This window comes from Condylura cristata, unplaced genomic scaffold (assembly GCF_000260355.1).
Source record: "Condylura cristata isolate star-nosed mole 26May11 unplaced genomic scaffold, ConCri1.0 scaffold00023, whole genome shotgun sequence".
Lineage (NCBI taxonomy): Eukaryota > Metazoa > Chordata > Mammalia > Eulipotyphla > Talpidae > Condylura > Condylura cristata.
In genome coordinates this window covers 1,186,316-1,202,674 of record NW_004567124.1, presented here as the reverse complement: position 1 = coordinate 1,202,674, position 16,359 = coordinate 1,186,316, and the positions used below count along the sequence as shown (strand labels likewise).

The 16,359-nt window shown below is 36.9% G+C and overlaps 1 protein-coding gene across 1 annotated transcript in view; it reads left to right on the top strand.

Moving 5' to 3' along the window:
* Nucleotides 1-16,359, top strand: part of ARIH1 (ariadne RBR E3 ubiquitin protein ligase 1) — a 107,162-nt gene that overhangs the window by 71,283 nt on the left and 19,520 nt on the right. The window contains exons 4-7 of the mRNA XM_004687614.2: nt 1,551-1,643; nt 2,490-2,545; nt 14,623-14,689; nt 16,035-16,141. Of these exons, the coding sequence (XP_004687671.1) occupies nt 1,551-1,643; nt 2,490-2,545; nt 14,623-14,689; nt 16,035-16,141 (323 nt within the window). The remainder of the gene's footprint in view (nt 1-1,550; nt 1,644-2,489; nt 2,546-14,622; nt 14,690-16,034; nt 16,142-16,359) is intronic.

The following is a 16,359-nucleotide window of genomic DNA, read 5'->3' as shown; positions in this document are numbered from 1 at the left end:
GCATAGCCTTCTTAGTTGTATGTGTGGCTGTGTATGTTGAAACATTTCTGGGAAAAATATGTAAGATATTGAAAATAGTGATTATTTCTGGATGGAGCAGAGAGCAGAGATGGAATAAGAAAGACTTATTTTTCAGTATACATGTACACTGTTAAATAATTGTTTTTTAATCATGAGTCTGTATTACTTCTTTAACAGTAATTTAGTGGTAAATATTATAAGGATATGGTAACCTTTATTTGAATCCTTTAAAAATACAGTTTTCTATAGGCTCTCCAATGTCATTTAAAGTAACTTGTTTGATATATAATTCACATACCGTACAATTTACCTATTTAAAGTGATTTTTAGTATAGGCAAAGCTGTGTAACCAATGTCTGTTAATTTTAGAACATTTTCATAATTGCAAAAAGAAATCCTGTAATTTTTTTTTACAGTCAAGTTCCATATTTTTACCCTATACACCTAGTTCTAAGCAACTACTAATCTACTTACTTTCTCTATAAGTTTTTTCCTATTCTGAATCTTATATAAATATTATAAAGTAGTGTGTTGTCATTTGTAATATACTTGTTTAACTTAGCATATTGTTTTCAGGTTTCATCTGTGTTATAGAATGTTTAAAGTTTGTCATTTTGTTTATCCATTATTCATTTAATGACCAATTGGGTTGTTTCTACTTTAGGGCTATTATAATTCATACTGCTATGAACATTCATATACTAGTTTTTGCATGGATATATGTTTTCATTTGGGGGCAAATAGACCTACAAGTGGAATTACTGGGCCATGTGATAACTTCTGTTTAATCTGAGGAAACACCAGAGTATTTCCCAAAAGTTCTTGGACACCATCAGTATATGAGGGTTCTAATTTCTCCATATCCTGCTAACATTTGTTACTATCTATCTATCATCTTACTGTAGCTACTATAGTTGGTATGCTATGGTGTCTCGTTATTATTTTGATTTACATTTCTCTGATATCCAAGGGTGTTAAGTATCTGTCTTTTCATATGCTTATTGGCACATGACATACATATATACATTTAACATAGAATTTTATCTTTGGGGAGAAAAATTATCTTTGGTTTACTATACTATATATATTTCAGGAGTACAGCTCCACATCTCCCCATGTATTTGTCTCATTGCACCAACCACCAAAGTTTAGTGCCATTCACACTATCAAATTAACGCCTTTTCCCTATCCTTTCAAATCCCTTCCCCTCTGGTAACCACTGTATTTTCACACAATCTGTGAAATATTTTTCTTGTTCTTATATTTAATACAGACTTGTTGCTGACCTTTCAAAAAAATTTATAACTCCTGTAGGTGCATATCTCATTAACTGGGTGCTTTATGTTCACTGTATTTGCATGTCTATATATCATCACCTTGAAGTACATTGTAGGAGCCTACCTAGTCTTGTCAAATTAGTATTTTAATCACTATGACAAATGTGATTTAATAGATTCTTATTGAGCCCGTATGTATGGTAGTTTTTCTGACAATGTCTTTTTAAAGTCTATGTTTTATTTTTATTGCAGTATTTCACTGGCCTTGAATGTGGACATAAGTTTTGTATGCAATGTTGGAGTGAATATTTAACTACCAAAATAATGGAGGAAGGCATGGGACAGGTAAAGATGCCAACTTGTTTTTAAGTTTTTGTTAAATTTCATACAGTACTTAGAACATTGCACAAACATAAACAGGTACAGCATTCTGGATTATGCATGCATGAGGAAAATTTTTTTAAATTAAAACAACTAAGAGACAGTTGAGGCCTCTTTCTATTTACTGTTTGCCTTTCCCATTAAAGAGCTAATCCAAAGTTTCCTCACAGGCATCAACATTTACATATATCATACTAAACTTGTTAAGCAATTTTATAAGATCTCTTGTTCAGGTATAGTCCCTGTAAATTTCCCACTACAATGTCACTCATGAGCCATCAATTTGTGGTCTTCCCTCTCTTGTTTTGACATCACTCCCTCCCCCTCCCCTGCTCTTTGTGTTGTATCTCTAATTTGCCTGCTAGTTCTTTTCTGTCAGTTTCTCTATATTCTTTCTATCAGTGAAAACATCCAGTATTTTTCTTATTTGCCTCTTACTTACTTTACTGAGGATAACCGTTCTATCTCCATCCATGTTGCTGCAAATGGCATGAGTCTATCGTTTTTGATGCTGAATTATCTTTTTTTGATCCATTAATCTGTTTTGATCCATATAATCCATTTTGTGCAAGATCTCTTGCTTTTTGAACTGGAAAAAAACAATTGTTGGGGTCATAAATCCTGGCTACTTTTTGGGGATAAACATGCATATATACTGCTTTAATAGAAGGTGAATAGTTAATATCTTATTAAAGTGTCCTTACCTTATTAAGGTATCCCCCAAACCTGCAAAGTGTCTGCTAATTCTAAGTAAGCATTCAGTAAATACTTGTTGAATGAAGACATAGTTGAAATTTCCATCTTTTCCAGACTATTTCATGTCCTGCTCATGGTTGTGATATCTTAGTGGATGACAACACAGTTATGTAAGTATTTTTGACAGATTTTGCATGTTGAATATTGGTTAATTGATTAAACCAAATTAATTTTTGCTCAGTACCTCAAAGGAGGTCGATTAAGATTTCAGGAGATTTTGTAGTCTATGTTCCTTTGGTGTCATAAATGTCCCGTTTGTAATTTGGTTAAATGTCCTCTCAATTCTGATAAACTTGGTAATATGTTATAGCTAGATTTCAGTAAACCTTGGAGTAGGTGAGGAAGATACATCAGTATCAGACATTCAGGTTCTCTAGGAAACTTGATAGCCATTACAGAGGGAAGGAGCTTTATTGTAGGACAATTTCAGGGTAGGGAAGAGAGGATAAGTAGGAGTAGACAGACTTTGATACAGGTCTGATGCCTATTAAAGGAGAGAGAGAAAGGAGGGAGGGGTCACTAGGACGTGACTCAGACTATGGTATCTATGAGAGTCAGGCAGTTCTTTGGAGAACTGTGCATAGATTGCCCATAGAGGAAAGCCATAATAAGCAGAAATGACTGACCGTCTCTGGTACCCTTGCCATGGTCATTCATTTAGCTGAGAGCTATGCAGGGGGAATTTGGCCTTGACTGAAACACTGCAATAGGTCCTGGGCCACTACTACTGGAGTCTGTTGACTAATCTTCCACAAGAAGATTCTCTTTTTTGTTCTTCAGATTTTTAATTTATTTTCTTACATCATTATCATTGCAAATTTTTGGATGTTATTTTATTTCTCCCCTCAGGTAGAGACCCTGTAGTTCTCTCACCACCATAGCAATGGTGATCCATCTTCCCCCATCTCTTTATGCTTGTCCCCTCCCCTGCTGTATGACTCAGATATGTGGTGGTCTCTTGTAGGGTGAAATAAATTTGAAGAAACAAGCAGTTGCTGAACTGAGATAAAATCCCAGGTTGTTTCATTCCTTTCTCAGTGCTGTTTTCACAACTTGGGGTTACCTACGTGTAGGAGAGGTTAAGGGCCTGAATGATCTACAGTTTATTTAGGTCTTGGATAATTGCCTGTTTTGAAAGGCATATTTGTGTTTGTACCGGGATTTGGAGATAAAGTACAACAGCCATGGATTTTAGTGAGCAAATTTCTAAAATAAATAAAGTCATAAATTCACTTAATCAACACAGTTTATAAAGCTAATTCTACTTTATTAATAATCTCACCCTGCTTTGACTTGTTAAAATATAATTTACTGTTGTCAGCTATATGTTAATACTGTTTCTATAGTTCAATAAACCTTTTATCCATTATTGCTTTAAGCATCTATGTATCATATTGAAGTACCATCATGCTTCCAATTGTTTTTATCTTGCCCCCTACACTTTTTGATTCTTTTTTTGCTCTTTCATTGATAAATTTCATCAGTATAAATCACTCTTTTCATTCATTCCACAGACATTTACTGGAAGCCCACTTATTAGCACAGATGCACAGAACAAAATAGGATACATTTCCTTCCCCCGGAGGACTGTTCCTAATAAATCACTAAAGTGCAAGTTTAAGTTTCATGTATATATAAACTAAAGCAAATTACTCCATCTGAAATATTTAGGGAGACTTTACTTAGGGAGAAGTATAAGAGGAGTAAACATTTGGTTTGGGTGGTAGAGGATAATATTTTAAGAAAGGATGCCTGTATACTTTAAGTAAGTCATGAACTTATCTATGAAGTATTCTACTGTAGCTAGAGCACAGTCACATTACTAAAGTTGGGGGGGAAAGTGCCATTTTGTGATGAACTTCATAATAGGTTAAGACGATTTGTATTTTAGAAATGCAACTTTGATGGTATAGTGAAAGACATTTTAGAGTAGTGATAAGATGTTTGGGCAGTGAGATGTTAGAAAACCATTTCTTTGAAATTTTATTTGGGGAGGAAAAGCCTACATAGGAAATGGAGAAAATACTTTGAACACACCAAAAAAATGCTTAGTGTAAGGGTTCTTGCAAATCTGTACAAGCAGATACTTCTATGACAAAGGACATGAATAAACAGTTGTGGAGAAAGAAATTTGAATAGTCTTAAATATTAGCTATTATCATGACTAGTTAAATAGATATAAATCAAAATTAAATACTTCAACTTTTTTTTAAAGTTTCTTTTTTGGGGACCTAGATGGTGGCCTACAAGTTAAGCCTCAGTGCTATACTGCCTAAGTTCGATCCCTGGCCAGGGAGTACAACAGACATCTCCATCTTAACAGCTGTTCTTTTCAGTAGTGTATTTCAGTAAATCTGCCTGTTCCGGACCCGCCTTGGTGGGTACAAGGGGTTAAAGCACAGCATTATGAAGCTATCTATAACCACTGGAGCACAAGTTCAATCCCCAGCCAGGGAGATGAACCCACATGGTGCAGTAGACCTCTCTTGACTCGCCTGCTGCTCCCCTCAGCAGTGTATTTCAGTTGAAATGCACCTGTCTTGCCCTCACTCTGTCTCTGATAAATCTTTTTTTAAAAATCCACTCCTCGGCCCTCCCTGGTGGCACAGCGGGTTAAAGCACTGCACTAAGGGGTTTAAGCCACTTCCGCATGAGTTTGATCCCTGCCTGCCCCGGAGGTGACCACATGGCGCGGCAGACCTCTCCTGGCCTGCCCGCTGCTCCCCTCAGCAGTGTACTTAGACGATCTGCCTGTTCTGCTCCCCACTCTGTCTCTGGTGAATTCTCTCACCCTCCGCATCTCTGGTCTGTACCCCAGTTCTGTATGAATAAACAAATAAATCTTTTTTGCTTTTCATATTGGATAATAGAAGTTGGTAATATCTTAACATGAGACCATAATACAACAGGATATATAAATTTATGCCCTTTTTTTTTTCTTTCAAAGATTTATTTGTACATACAGAACTGGGGTATAGGCCAGAGGCTGAGGGGTGGCGAGAGGCTTCACCAGAGACAGTGGGGTGCAGAACAGGCAGATCGACGATGTACACTGCTAAGGGGAGCAGCCGGCGGGTCAGAAGAGGTCTGCCAAGCCATGTGGTCACCTCCGGGGCAGGTGGGGATCAAACTCATGCGGAAGTGGCTTTAGCTTCTTAGTGTAGTGCTTTAACCCGCTGGGCCACCAGGGAGGGCCAATTTACGCCCTTTTTATAATGTAATTTAGCAATTTATACAAATGTTTTCTGTTTGGCCTTTCATCCAGTAGTTTCATCATATTGAACATAATTTTGCTACCTTCTTGCCTCCATTGTTTCTGATACGTTAGCTTTTAATTACATTGTTCCTTGTTGCTTTCATGATTTGCTGGCTCTTCACAGCAAATTAGACTATATGCTTTTTGGTTTTTGTTTTCTAAATAATATAGGAGTTTATTTTTACATCATTTTGTGCATTTTCCCCTCTCAATTGTAATCCCCATGGGCTTCCCAACACCACATCTCCTATGTGCCATCACCGTAGTCCAGTGCATTTCCCTCCCCCCATTGTTTTTGATCCCATTCCCCACTCCACCCCCATAAAATGTCTCTGGTATATAGCTCTTAATTATTATTATTATTTTCTCGCCTTGTCAGTTATACTCCTGCTATTAGTAAAACAAGCTGGTATTTTTCCTTTTCTTTCTGGCTTATTTCACTAAGCATAATCTTTTCCAGCTCCATGTTGCTGCAAAAGACATGTGTTTCTTTTTTTTGGTTGCTGAGTAATAGTCCATTGTGTATATGTACCACATCTTTTTAATCCAGTCATCCACTTTTGGACATTTGGGCTGTTTCCATGTCTTTCCAATTGTAAATAAAGAAGCAATAAACATGGGGATGCAGGTAACTTTTTGAATCAGCGATTTTGTATCTTTTGGGCAGATAGCTAGGAGTGGGATTGCTGGGTCACATGGAAGCTCCATTTTTAGCAGTTTGAGGAACCTCCAAGCAGTTTTCCATAGTGATTGTACTAGTTTGCATTCCCACCAGCAGTGCAGGAGAGTTCCTTTTCTTCCACATCCTCGCCAACATTTGTTGTTGCTAGTTTAAGATGTGCCATTCTCACTGGGGTGAGGTGATATCTCATTGTGGTTTTAACTTGTATCTCCCTTATTACAAGTGATGTTGAACATTTTTTCATATGCAGGTTGGCCATCTTCATTTCCTCTTTGGAGAAGTGTCTTTTTAGCTCTTCTGCCCATTTTTTGTTGGGGTTGTTTATTTTTGTTGAGTTTCATCAGTTCTTTGTATTTTTGTTGTCAATCCTTTATCGCTAGTTTTGTGTGAAAAAATGTTTTCCTAGTCAGTGGGATGTCTGTCTTTTGTAATGTCTCTTTTGCTGTACAGAAGCTCTTTAACTTGATGTAGTCCCATCTATTTACCCTTGCCTAAACTATTGTTGCATTGGGTGCTCTATCTTTAAAGATGTCGCTGAATTGTATGTCGTGTAGTGTTTGGTGCATCTTTGCTTCCAGGTGATTTCATGGTTTCTATTTTTATGTCTAGGTCTTTAATCTACTTTACGTTGATTTTTGTGTATGGTGTGAGATAGTGATCTAGCTTCATTTTTTTTTTGCATGTGGCTTCCCAGTTTTCCCAGTGTTGTTTTTATTTTAAGGTAGTCCACAGTTCTGGAAAATATTCTGATAACATGTGAGTTTCTGATAACATGTGAGTTAAGCGTGTGTGTCTCATAGTGGAATCAAATGAATGGTCAACATTATTTCTCTGCATTGAAACAGAAAAGCACTACTCTAAACATAGTGTTCTAAGGAGGAAATTTAGCACAAAAGCTATATAGAATACAATCTGTTGTAAAAATACATGCTTCCAGGATCAGACTTCAGAAATTCATACTGAAATAAATTCTTCCCATTTAACTGCAAAATAGAATAATTTGTCATTTTGGTAGTTAAAAAGAGAAAGTATGGGGCCAGGCATATGAAAAATGTTCAACATCCCTTGTAATAAGAGAAATGCAAATCAAAACCACAATGAGATATCATCTCACATAATAAAAAATGGCACATATTTGGGCCCTCCCTGGTAGCGCAGCGGGTTAAAGCACAGCACTGAGAATCTAAAGCCGCTTCCGAATGAGTTCGATTCCCGCCTGCCCCGGAGGTGACCACATGGTGTGGCAGACCTCTCCTGACCCGCCCGCTGCTCCCCTCAGCAGTGTACTTCGTAGATCTGCCTGTTCTGTTCCCCACTCTGTCTCTGGTGAAGCCTCTCACCGCCCCTGAGCCTCTGGCCTGTACCCCAGTTCTGTACGCACAAATAAATAAATCTTTAAAAAAAAAAATGGCACATATTAAAAAAACTAGCAACAACAGATGTTGGTGAGGATGTGGAGAAAAAGGAACTCTCCTACACTGCTGGTGGGAATGCAAACTGGTCCAACCAGTATGGAAAGCTATTTGGAGGTTTCTCAAACTGCTAAAAGTGGAGCTTTCAATATGATCCAGAAATCCCACCCCTAAGTATCTACCCAAAGGACACAAAAACGTGAATTCAAAAGAACCTTTGCACCCCTGTGTTTATTGCTGCTCTGTTTACAATAAGGAAGATGTGTAATCACCCCAGATGCCCAAAAATAGGTGACTGGATCAAGAAGACATGGTATATATGTAAATGGAATTTACTTAGCAATCAAAAAAGATAAACTCATGCCTTTTGCAGCAACATGGATGGAACTGGAAGGGATCATTTTTAGTGAAATAAGCCAGAAAAAAAGAGAAAAATACCAGATGGTCTCACTGATACCAAGAGCGCAAGGGATGGTGGGGGGGGGGGGGGAAGCAACTGTAATAAATAAAGTAAAAATGAAAATCAACAAACAACTATAAACCAGAGACATTCTACAGGGGTAAAGAGGGGCATTGTATCAAAACTGGGGTGGGAAGAGCACACAGGACTTGGTAATGGCACATGGGTAAATTGGTGGGAAGTCTACGGGGATTACAACTGAGATGAAAAAAGGTATAAAAAGAAGAATGATGTAAAAATTTTTGAAAATACTCAGCACTATGAATCCATATGCAGCACTTCATGAATTTGCTCCCCGGCCAGGGAGCTCACCCACATGGAGCAACAGACATCTCCTGTCTTGCTGCTGCTCTCCTCAGCAGAGTATTTCAGTAGATCTGCTTGTATTGCTCCCTACCCTGTCTCTGGTGTATCCTCTCCACACCCTCCCCACTTCTGGCCTGCACCCTAGCAGTAAATTATTAATAGTCATGATTAATTTAAGCTATTAAAGTGTCTGTGAACGTCAGATGTAAATTTAAAGATTGAAGTGAGTGGTACATGAAGCATACTGTATGGATAGGCCATTGTAAGGTCTTTGACTTATTCTATAGAATTATAAGAGGATTTTGAGCAAAGGGTTGTTGTCAAGAAAGATACTGTAGGAGCCAGAAATATTGGGAAACAATTACGACAGTCCAGGTGAGAGATGATGGTAGTTTGATCAATATGATAGCAAAGAAGATGGTGATAAGTGGTTGGATTTTATGTGTGTTTTTAAGATTGTAGAAGTGAGATTTAAGAGAGATGAGTTAAAGATGACTACAAGATCATTTTGACCTTTGATTGCATAAGATGAATTCAGGTGACAGAAATGTTAATAACAAAAACACAAGCAAATACTATGAAAATGTTAAATCACATCGTCATAACCCTACAACATATCCATAATAGTAGGGGCGATTCAGTATAATACAACTATTCAAAAGATCTATAAATGTTTTAGTGCATTCAAAATTCTTGTCATGTAAGTGAATAAAGCTAAGATAGAAAAGTTTTCTTTAAAATTATGGATCAGGGGCCCTTCCTGGTGGTGCAGTGGGTTAAAGCACAGCACTAAGAAGCTAAAGCCACTTCAAAAAATACAACTATTCAAAAGATCTATAAATGTTTTAGTGCATTCAGAATTTTTGTCATGTAAGTGAATAAAACTAAGATAGAAAAGTTTTCTTTAAAATTATGGATCAGGGGCCCTTCCTGGTGGTGCAGTGGGTTAAAGCACAGCACTAAGAAGCTAAAGCCACTTCAACATGAGTTCAATCCCCACCCTGGAGGTGATCCATATGGCACTGCAGACCTCTCCTGACTGCCTGCTGCTCCCCTTAGCAGTGTACTTCGTCAGTCGGCCTGTCTGCTCCTCACTCTGTCTCTGGTGGGTCCTTTCACTGCCCTTGCACCTCTACCTGTACTCCAGTTCTGTATACATAAATAAATCTTTTTTTAAAATAAAATTATATATCAGGCATTTATAAAAATGAGTACAGGATCCCAGGTTGATTAAAATGTTGAGTGTTTATTCCTCCTGAGTGATAGAATTATAGATGATTTTTATTTTCTTCCATATGCTTGTCTATAAGTTACATGACAGAGAAACATCTTTCTTGTTTTTTTTTTTTCCAATAAAACTTTATTTATAATAGCAGGCATTGACAGCATTTGACCCATAGGTAATTGGTTGCTAGCATGTGATCTGTAGTCTTACAAATAGGTGCCTCTAACTATGCCCAGGCCTAATGACGTGCTCACTAGTAAGTAGTATGGTTTGTCCAGAAGAACAATATTATGGCATTTCATCAAATCATTCAACTTAATTCCATGGCAGTTAATGCAACAATTTTATACTAAAGCCAGAGGAGACACATGTGTTTTGAAAAAGGAAAATGGGGCCTAAAAATCAGATACAGTTAGCCATTATTTTTAATTTATTGATATATTTATAATTTTGAGCAAATTACTTATCAATCCTTACTTTTCTCATCCTCAGATTTTTCTCAGAAGGTCACAGATTAATAGGGAGCTATGATTTGTGTTCACTAAGTTCTGCTTCCTGCTCTGCTTTGTGCGCAGCATTTCCTCTACCTTCATTAATGTATTTTTGTATGATCTTGTGTGATTTCCTTAATCTGAAATTTGATGTTCTCACCTGCTTTTACAGTCAGTTGCTAGAATCAAATGTGATAGCACAATGGGTTAAAGCATAGGACTATGAAACTATTGGTAGTCACTGCAGCAGGAGTTCGATTCTTGGCCAGCAAGGTTACCCATATGGCGTGACAGACCTTGTCCACTGCTCCCCTCAGCAGTATACTTAAGTAGTTCTGCCTTTTCTGCTCCCCACTCTGTCTCTGACTAATCCTCTCTACCCAGCACCTCTGATCTGTACCCCAGTTCTTGTATGCATAAATAAATCTTCTTTAAAAAAATAAATAAATAAGACTGTTACCTTTCAGAAGCAATCTGACTTGATTTGACTTTACTGCCATCTCCAAATTGATATTCAGCAAAAGAGATCAAAGCAGCCTTCCCTTCTTGAAGCTTGAGTTACACTATCAAAATTACTATTTAACTCATTTTCTAATAGTTTTCTTTCCACATTCTGTCTCTCACAACTTCGTGTAGCTTACTTGGCCCTGGGTTATCAGAGGTGGGGGAGTGGGTGGAACTTGTTTTAAAAGATTTAAGAATGGGGGTGCAGGACAGAGTTGCAGGGGAAGGTGGCAGGATTCACCAGAGAGAGTGGGGAGTAGAACAGACAGATCTGATATAACACTGCTGAAGTGGGTGAGATACAAGAGGTCTGTGCCATGTTGGTCAGCTTCCTGGCCAGGGATCGAACTCATAGTGCAGTGGCTGGCAATCTCTTGATAGTGCTGAGACTTAACCCTTGTGCCATCAGGGAGGGTCCGGGGTAGAGCTTTTTATTTATTTTTTTAATTATTTAATTTTTAAAAGACTATTTTATTTATACATAACACAACCTGGGTATAGGGCAAAGATAGGGGCAGGGGTATAGTAGTGAAAGGATTCACCAGAGACATAGTGGGGAGCAGAACAGGCAGATCGACTGAATATACTACTGAGGGGAGCAGTGGGTGAGACAGGAGAAGTCTGCTCCATGTGGGTCAGCAACCTGGGGCCAAGGATCAAACTTGTGCTGCAGTGGCTGTGGATAGCTTCATAGTACTGCATCTTAACCCCTTTTGCCTCCACAAGGCCCTGGGGCGGAACTTTTTAAAGAAAGTATTATTAGTCCTAAAAAGAATCATATTGTTGATTTGCCTAGGGTGCTGTGCGAACATATGTCATTTAGTACTATGTCATTTAGTACTTAGCATACAACAAAATTCCTTGTGTTTCAAGTTATCTGTTTCCAAATCACAGCTCTCTAGTTAACTCATTTAAATCATAGCTGTCTAGTTAACTCATTTGTGAAGACAGAGTTAGTTATCCCAGAACTCAAGGATGGTTAAATGCATCTGACATTGTATTCACCTTTTAAGCACAGTCATTTTGTTTATCTCCATAGAGAGGTAACTGCTACCAGATTTGGAATAATCTTTTTCAGTGTAAGTGATGACAGCATGTCTTTGTCAAGAGAATTAAGATTTTATTCTTCTAGATTGGTAATTAATTATATAAAATACTGTGTCATAAGTTGACATTATCTTCTCTGGGCATGGGAACAGAACATATGAGCTTCAGTTTAGAATCCTTTTATGTTGCTTTTATAACTAGAGTTTCTTTCAAGCCTTAAAGTATAACACCCTCAAAGCAATTCCTCATGGCAAATTAATTTATTAATGGCCCAGATGACACCTTCTTTAGACTGTTTGTTCTCGGTGTTGGCAATCACTTTCTTTTTATTTCCTCTTTTCAGATAAACTGTGACTTAATAATTAAGCCTTAATACCTTTAGTTCTGTTTTTCCAATTCTGGTAGGTCAAGCAAGGCTTTGACTTGCTTTTTGTAGTCTACTAAGAAATAATAAGGGTGTGTACCATCAGAGAAGCATTATGGGTAAAGGAGTTAATACATGTTTGCTAGTCAGAGAACCTGATTTTGGACTTGGTTCTTTTCTTATTTTAAGCAGTGTAAATCACATAAAATTCACTGTTTTAGCTAAGTATACAATTCAGGGACTTTTTTTGTTATAATGTTGTGCACCTATTACCCTAATTCCAGAACATTTTCATCACTTCTAAAAGAAATTCTCATCCATTAAACAGTTACTCCTCATTCCCTCCTCTGCTAGATCTGACAGCTATTCATTCGCTTTCTGTCTGGTATGAATTTGCTTGTGTGGACATTTCATTTAAATGGAATCATATAATATGTGATCTTTTGTACTGACTTTTTACGCCTAACAATATTTTCAAGGTTTATCCACGTTCTTGCATGTATCACTCCTTTTTATGACTGAATGATATTTTATTAGGTGGATATTCCACGTTTTCTTTTATCCATTCAACATCTCACAGACATTTGGGTTACTTATACTTTTTTGTGGAAATATTTGTGTTATCTGAATATTTGTATACAAATTTTTTTATTGAACATGTTTTTAATTCTCTGGGAGCTTTATGATATGTATCTTGGAGTAGAATTACTGGGTCATAGCGTGATTTTGGTTTTCACTTGAGGAATCATCAGATACATTATTTTTAGACTTCAGTTTATGTGAACTGTGCAGATATTTACTCATTAAAAAAACACTGAACATTTCTACAAAACAGGCAGAATGCTAGATACAAGGGATCATTTCATGGAATTCAATGATGAGGAGAGGGGAACCAGAGGCAGATATTAAACATGATTATACAGACAACTAATTACAATTATGACATAATTTTTTAGGAAGTGCTATTAGATGCCATGAGAACTGAAAGGGAGTGTACATCTAGATTGATGTGAGGAATTGTTAATAGAGGCTGCCTTGAGCAAGTAACATACTTTGGTTGAGATGATAATGTAGTAATAATAATAATAATAATAATAATAGCAGCACCTAATATTTATTGATTGCTTACTGTTTTGTTAGGCACCTGTATAGTTTCACAACCCTATTTTTTCTTTCCATTTTACAGAGTAATAAACTGAAAAGTTGAGAGATCAAAGAACTTACCCTCAGTTTTTAGCTAGTAAGTTGTGAAACCAGTATTCAAATGTAGGTTGTTCCACTTCAGAGCCCCATGATGATATTCTTCTCTTTTTTTCCAATGGAGGCAGTCCTATATAAAGCCTCTGAGGAGGGGGTGGTGCTTATCATTTTGAAAGACTTGATGTGACAGGAATAGATTGAAAGTGTCACAGGATAGGATGGGGTCTTCCAGAAAAACAGTGAGATAAGAAGCTAAAAAACAAGAGGTCAGATTGTGCAAAGCTTTCTTACTTATTTTAAAGATTTTTTTTAAAAGATTTATTTATATATGCATGCAAGAACTCTGGGGTTCAGGCCACAGATGAGGTGTCAGAGAGCTCATTAGAACAGAGTGGGAAGCAGAACAAGCAAATCTACTGAAATACCCTGCTGAGGGAAGCAGCAGGCGGGTCACCTCCCTGGCCAGGAATCGAACTTACACTGCAGTGACTACAGATAGCATCATAGTGCGGCGCTTTAGCCCACTGCACCACCAAGGAGGGCCCCATTTTAAAGATTTTAGAAAGGTTGGACTATGTGCATGTTTGATAGCAATTCTTACTGGCTTTTCAGTGGGTATTTGTTTGGTTTCTTCCCCCTCCTTACTTTTACCTTTTTCTTGTAACACAGGAGTGCTTTACCATTAAGAATGGTAAAACTTAAGCCTTCAAGGTTTACTTTCATGGGCTCCTGTGAGTCTTAAAAATTGTAATGAATTATAGCTTTTTTAATTAGAAAAGCCAAGGTGCGGCATTGTGGTAAATGACTGAGAGATCTCAGAAGACAACCTTCAAAACCTAGATCCATTCCTTAGTATTCCTGGCACCATCTCATTTTATGTACTGATTTTGGGAAGGAAATTGTGAGAGAAGGTGACTTGAGACCTGCAGTCTTAAAACAAAATTTCAGAACACTAAAGTTGGGTCTGTACTTGTAATGGTTGGTAATTCATTGCCAACTGTAATGCAAATGGGCTAAAAAGAGTGTAAGAAAAGTATAGGGAGAACATCTACCAAAATAACCCTTGGAAACATTGAAAGTGTTTTGTTTATTGCTAATTTATTAGTGTATTTTTTTGATAGTGCATGCACATTTTAGTTTTTTCATATTGGGAAAGATTTTATAGCTGTGCATTGCAATTTTATAAATGTGGAGAATACTTTTGGCTAAAAAGTTAAGTCATTTTTATTTTTACTTGCAGGCGCCTGATCACAGATTCAAAAGTTAAGTTAAAGTATCAACATTTAATAACAAATAGCTTTGTAGAGGTGAGTGACTCATTTTTCCTCTTTTAATAAAAACAGTTTTGCTTATTAATAGAAATACTAGGTTTATATAGAATTGTCTTGACAGCACAAGATACTTTTACCATTAATTTGGGTTGTGGGTTTTATTTATGAAAATACTTTTATTCTCAAAGGAATATGACAAACCTACAAGTAGATATCTAGATTGTTAACTTTGATAACAAATTACTTTAATAAGTCTTCCTTCAATGTCGTACTTAATCATGACACACTAATCCTGCTGTGTCTGCTTGTTTTAGCCTCCACTACCAGTAAATTTTGTTAATAAAGAATGCTATAGTTGTGTTGTTTTTTCTTTTTTAATCAAATGTCTTTGTTTCAGCAGAACAGAGGGTGACAAATTATGGCCTACTTGTTTTTGTAAATTAAGACTTAATGTTAACATGCCGATTTGTTCTGTGACTGAATTTGTGTCACCTTGGTGGAGTTGAATAATGGCTACAAAGGTCATTATGGCCCCTCAAACCAAAATTTTTTACTCTCAGACTCTATAGAAATTTGCTACCCCTTATATAAGAGCATTTGTGTAACTTGGTATTCTAATTCTAGAAATAATTTTTTATTTCTATTGAATAGTAAACTGAAGGTCAGATTTTCTAGAAAATAGCATATTAGGAATATGGGATTTTTTTAATGGTCAATAAATATTTTAATTCTGGTACACTGTGTTACTTGAGCCAGTTCTGTTCCATAATAAAAATACTTGAGTAGTTATGTTTTCTTTTGAAGAAACAAAATATGATCTTTGCTGTGAGTGAGGGAACTGGCTTTCAAAATCTCAGTGGGATTGTGAAGCTAGACCAGGAATAGTTCATGTATTTTTTGAAACCAGGATCTTTGAAAAAATTCCATCTGAAAGCATTGATACAAAAGACTAAATAATAGTAATACTTTTTTTAAAAAAGGATTTATTTATTTATACATACAGAACTGGGGTACAGGTGAGAGGTACAGGAATGGTGAGAGGATTTATCAGAGAAAGAGTGAGGAGCAGAACAGGCAGATCTATGAAGTACACTGCTGAGGGGAGCGGTGAGCGAGATAGGAGAAATCTGCTGTGCCGTGTGGGACACCTCTCTGGCCAGGGATTGAACCCCATCTGAAGTAGTTGGGCTAGCTTGTCTAGTACTCTACTTTTAACCCATTGCGCCACCAGGGAGGGCCCAATGGTAATAAATTTTATTGCTTGTGGAACCACACCCACACTAGCTCTTGCGTAAGGAAAACAATATGCATAATTGGTGTGATACAAAATCTTGCATCATGATTTACTGTCATTTTTAAAACTTTCTGTCTTGTGTTTCAGTGCAATCGACTGTTAAAGTGGTGTCCTGCCCCAGATTGCCACCATGTTGTGAAAGTCCAATATCCTGATGCTAAACCTGTTCGCTGCAAATGTGGGCGTCAGTTTTGGTAAACAAGTGATTTCCTAAATTGGAGCTGCACATACAGTTTTTCTGTTTCTTCTTGATAGTAAAATAATAGAAAAACTGCCTACTTCAGGTAGTGAGATAGGTGACGTTGGCTTAAAATAGTTAACGTTTCTTTCAGTAAGAAATTTTTAGATTAAAAATTCAATTTTTCCCTTTTTCTAACCCTTGGGTATGTTTTCTTTTCTTTTTTTTTTTTTT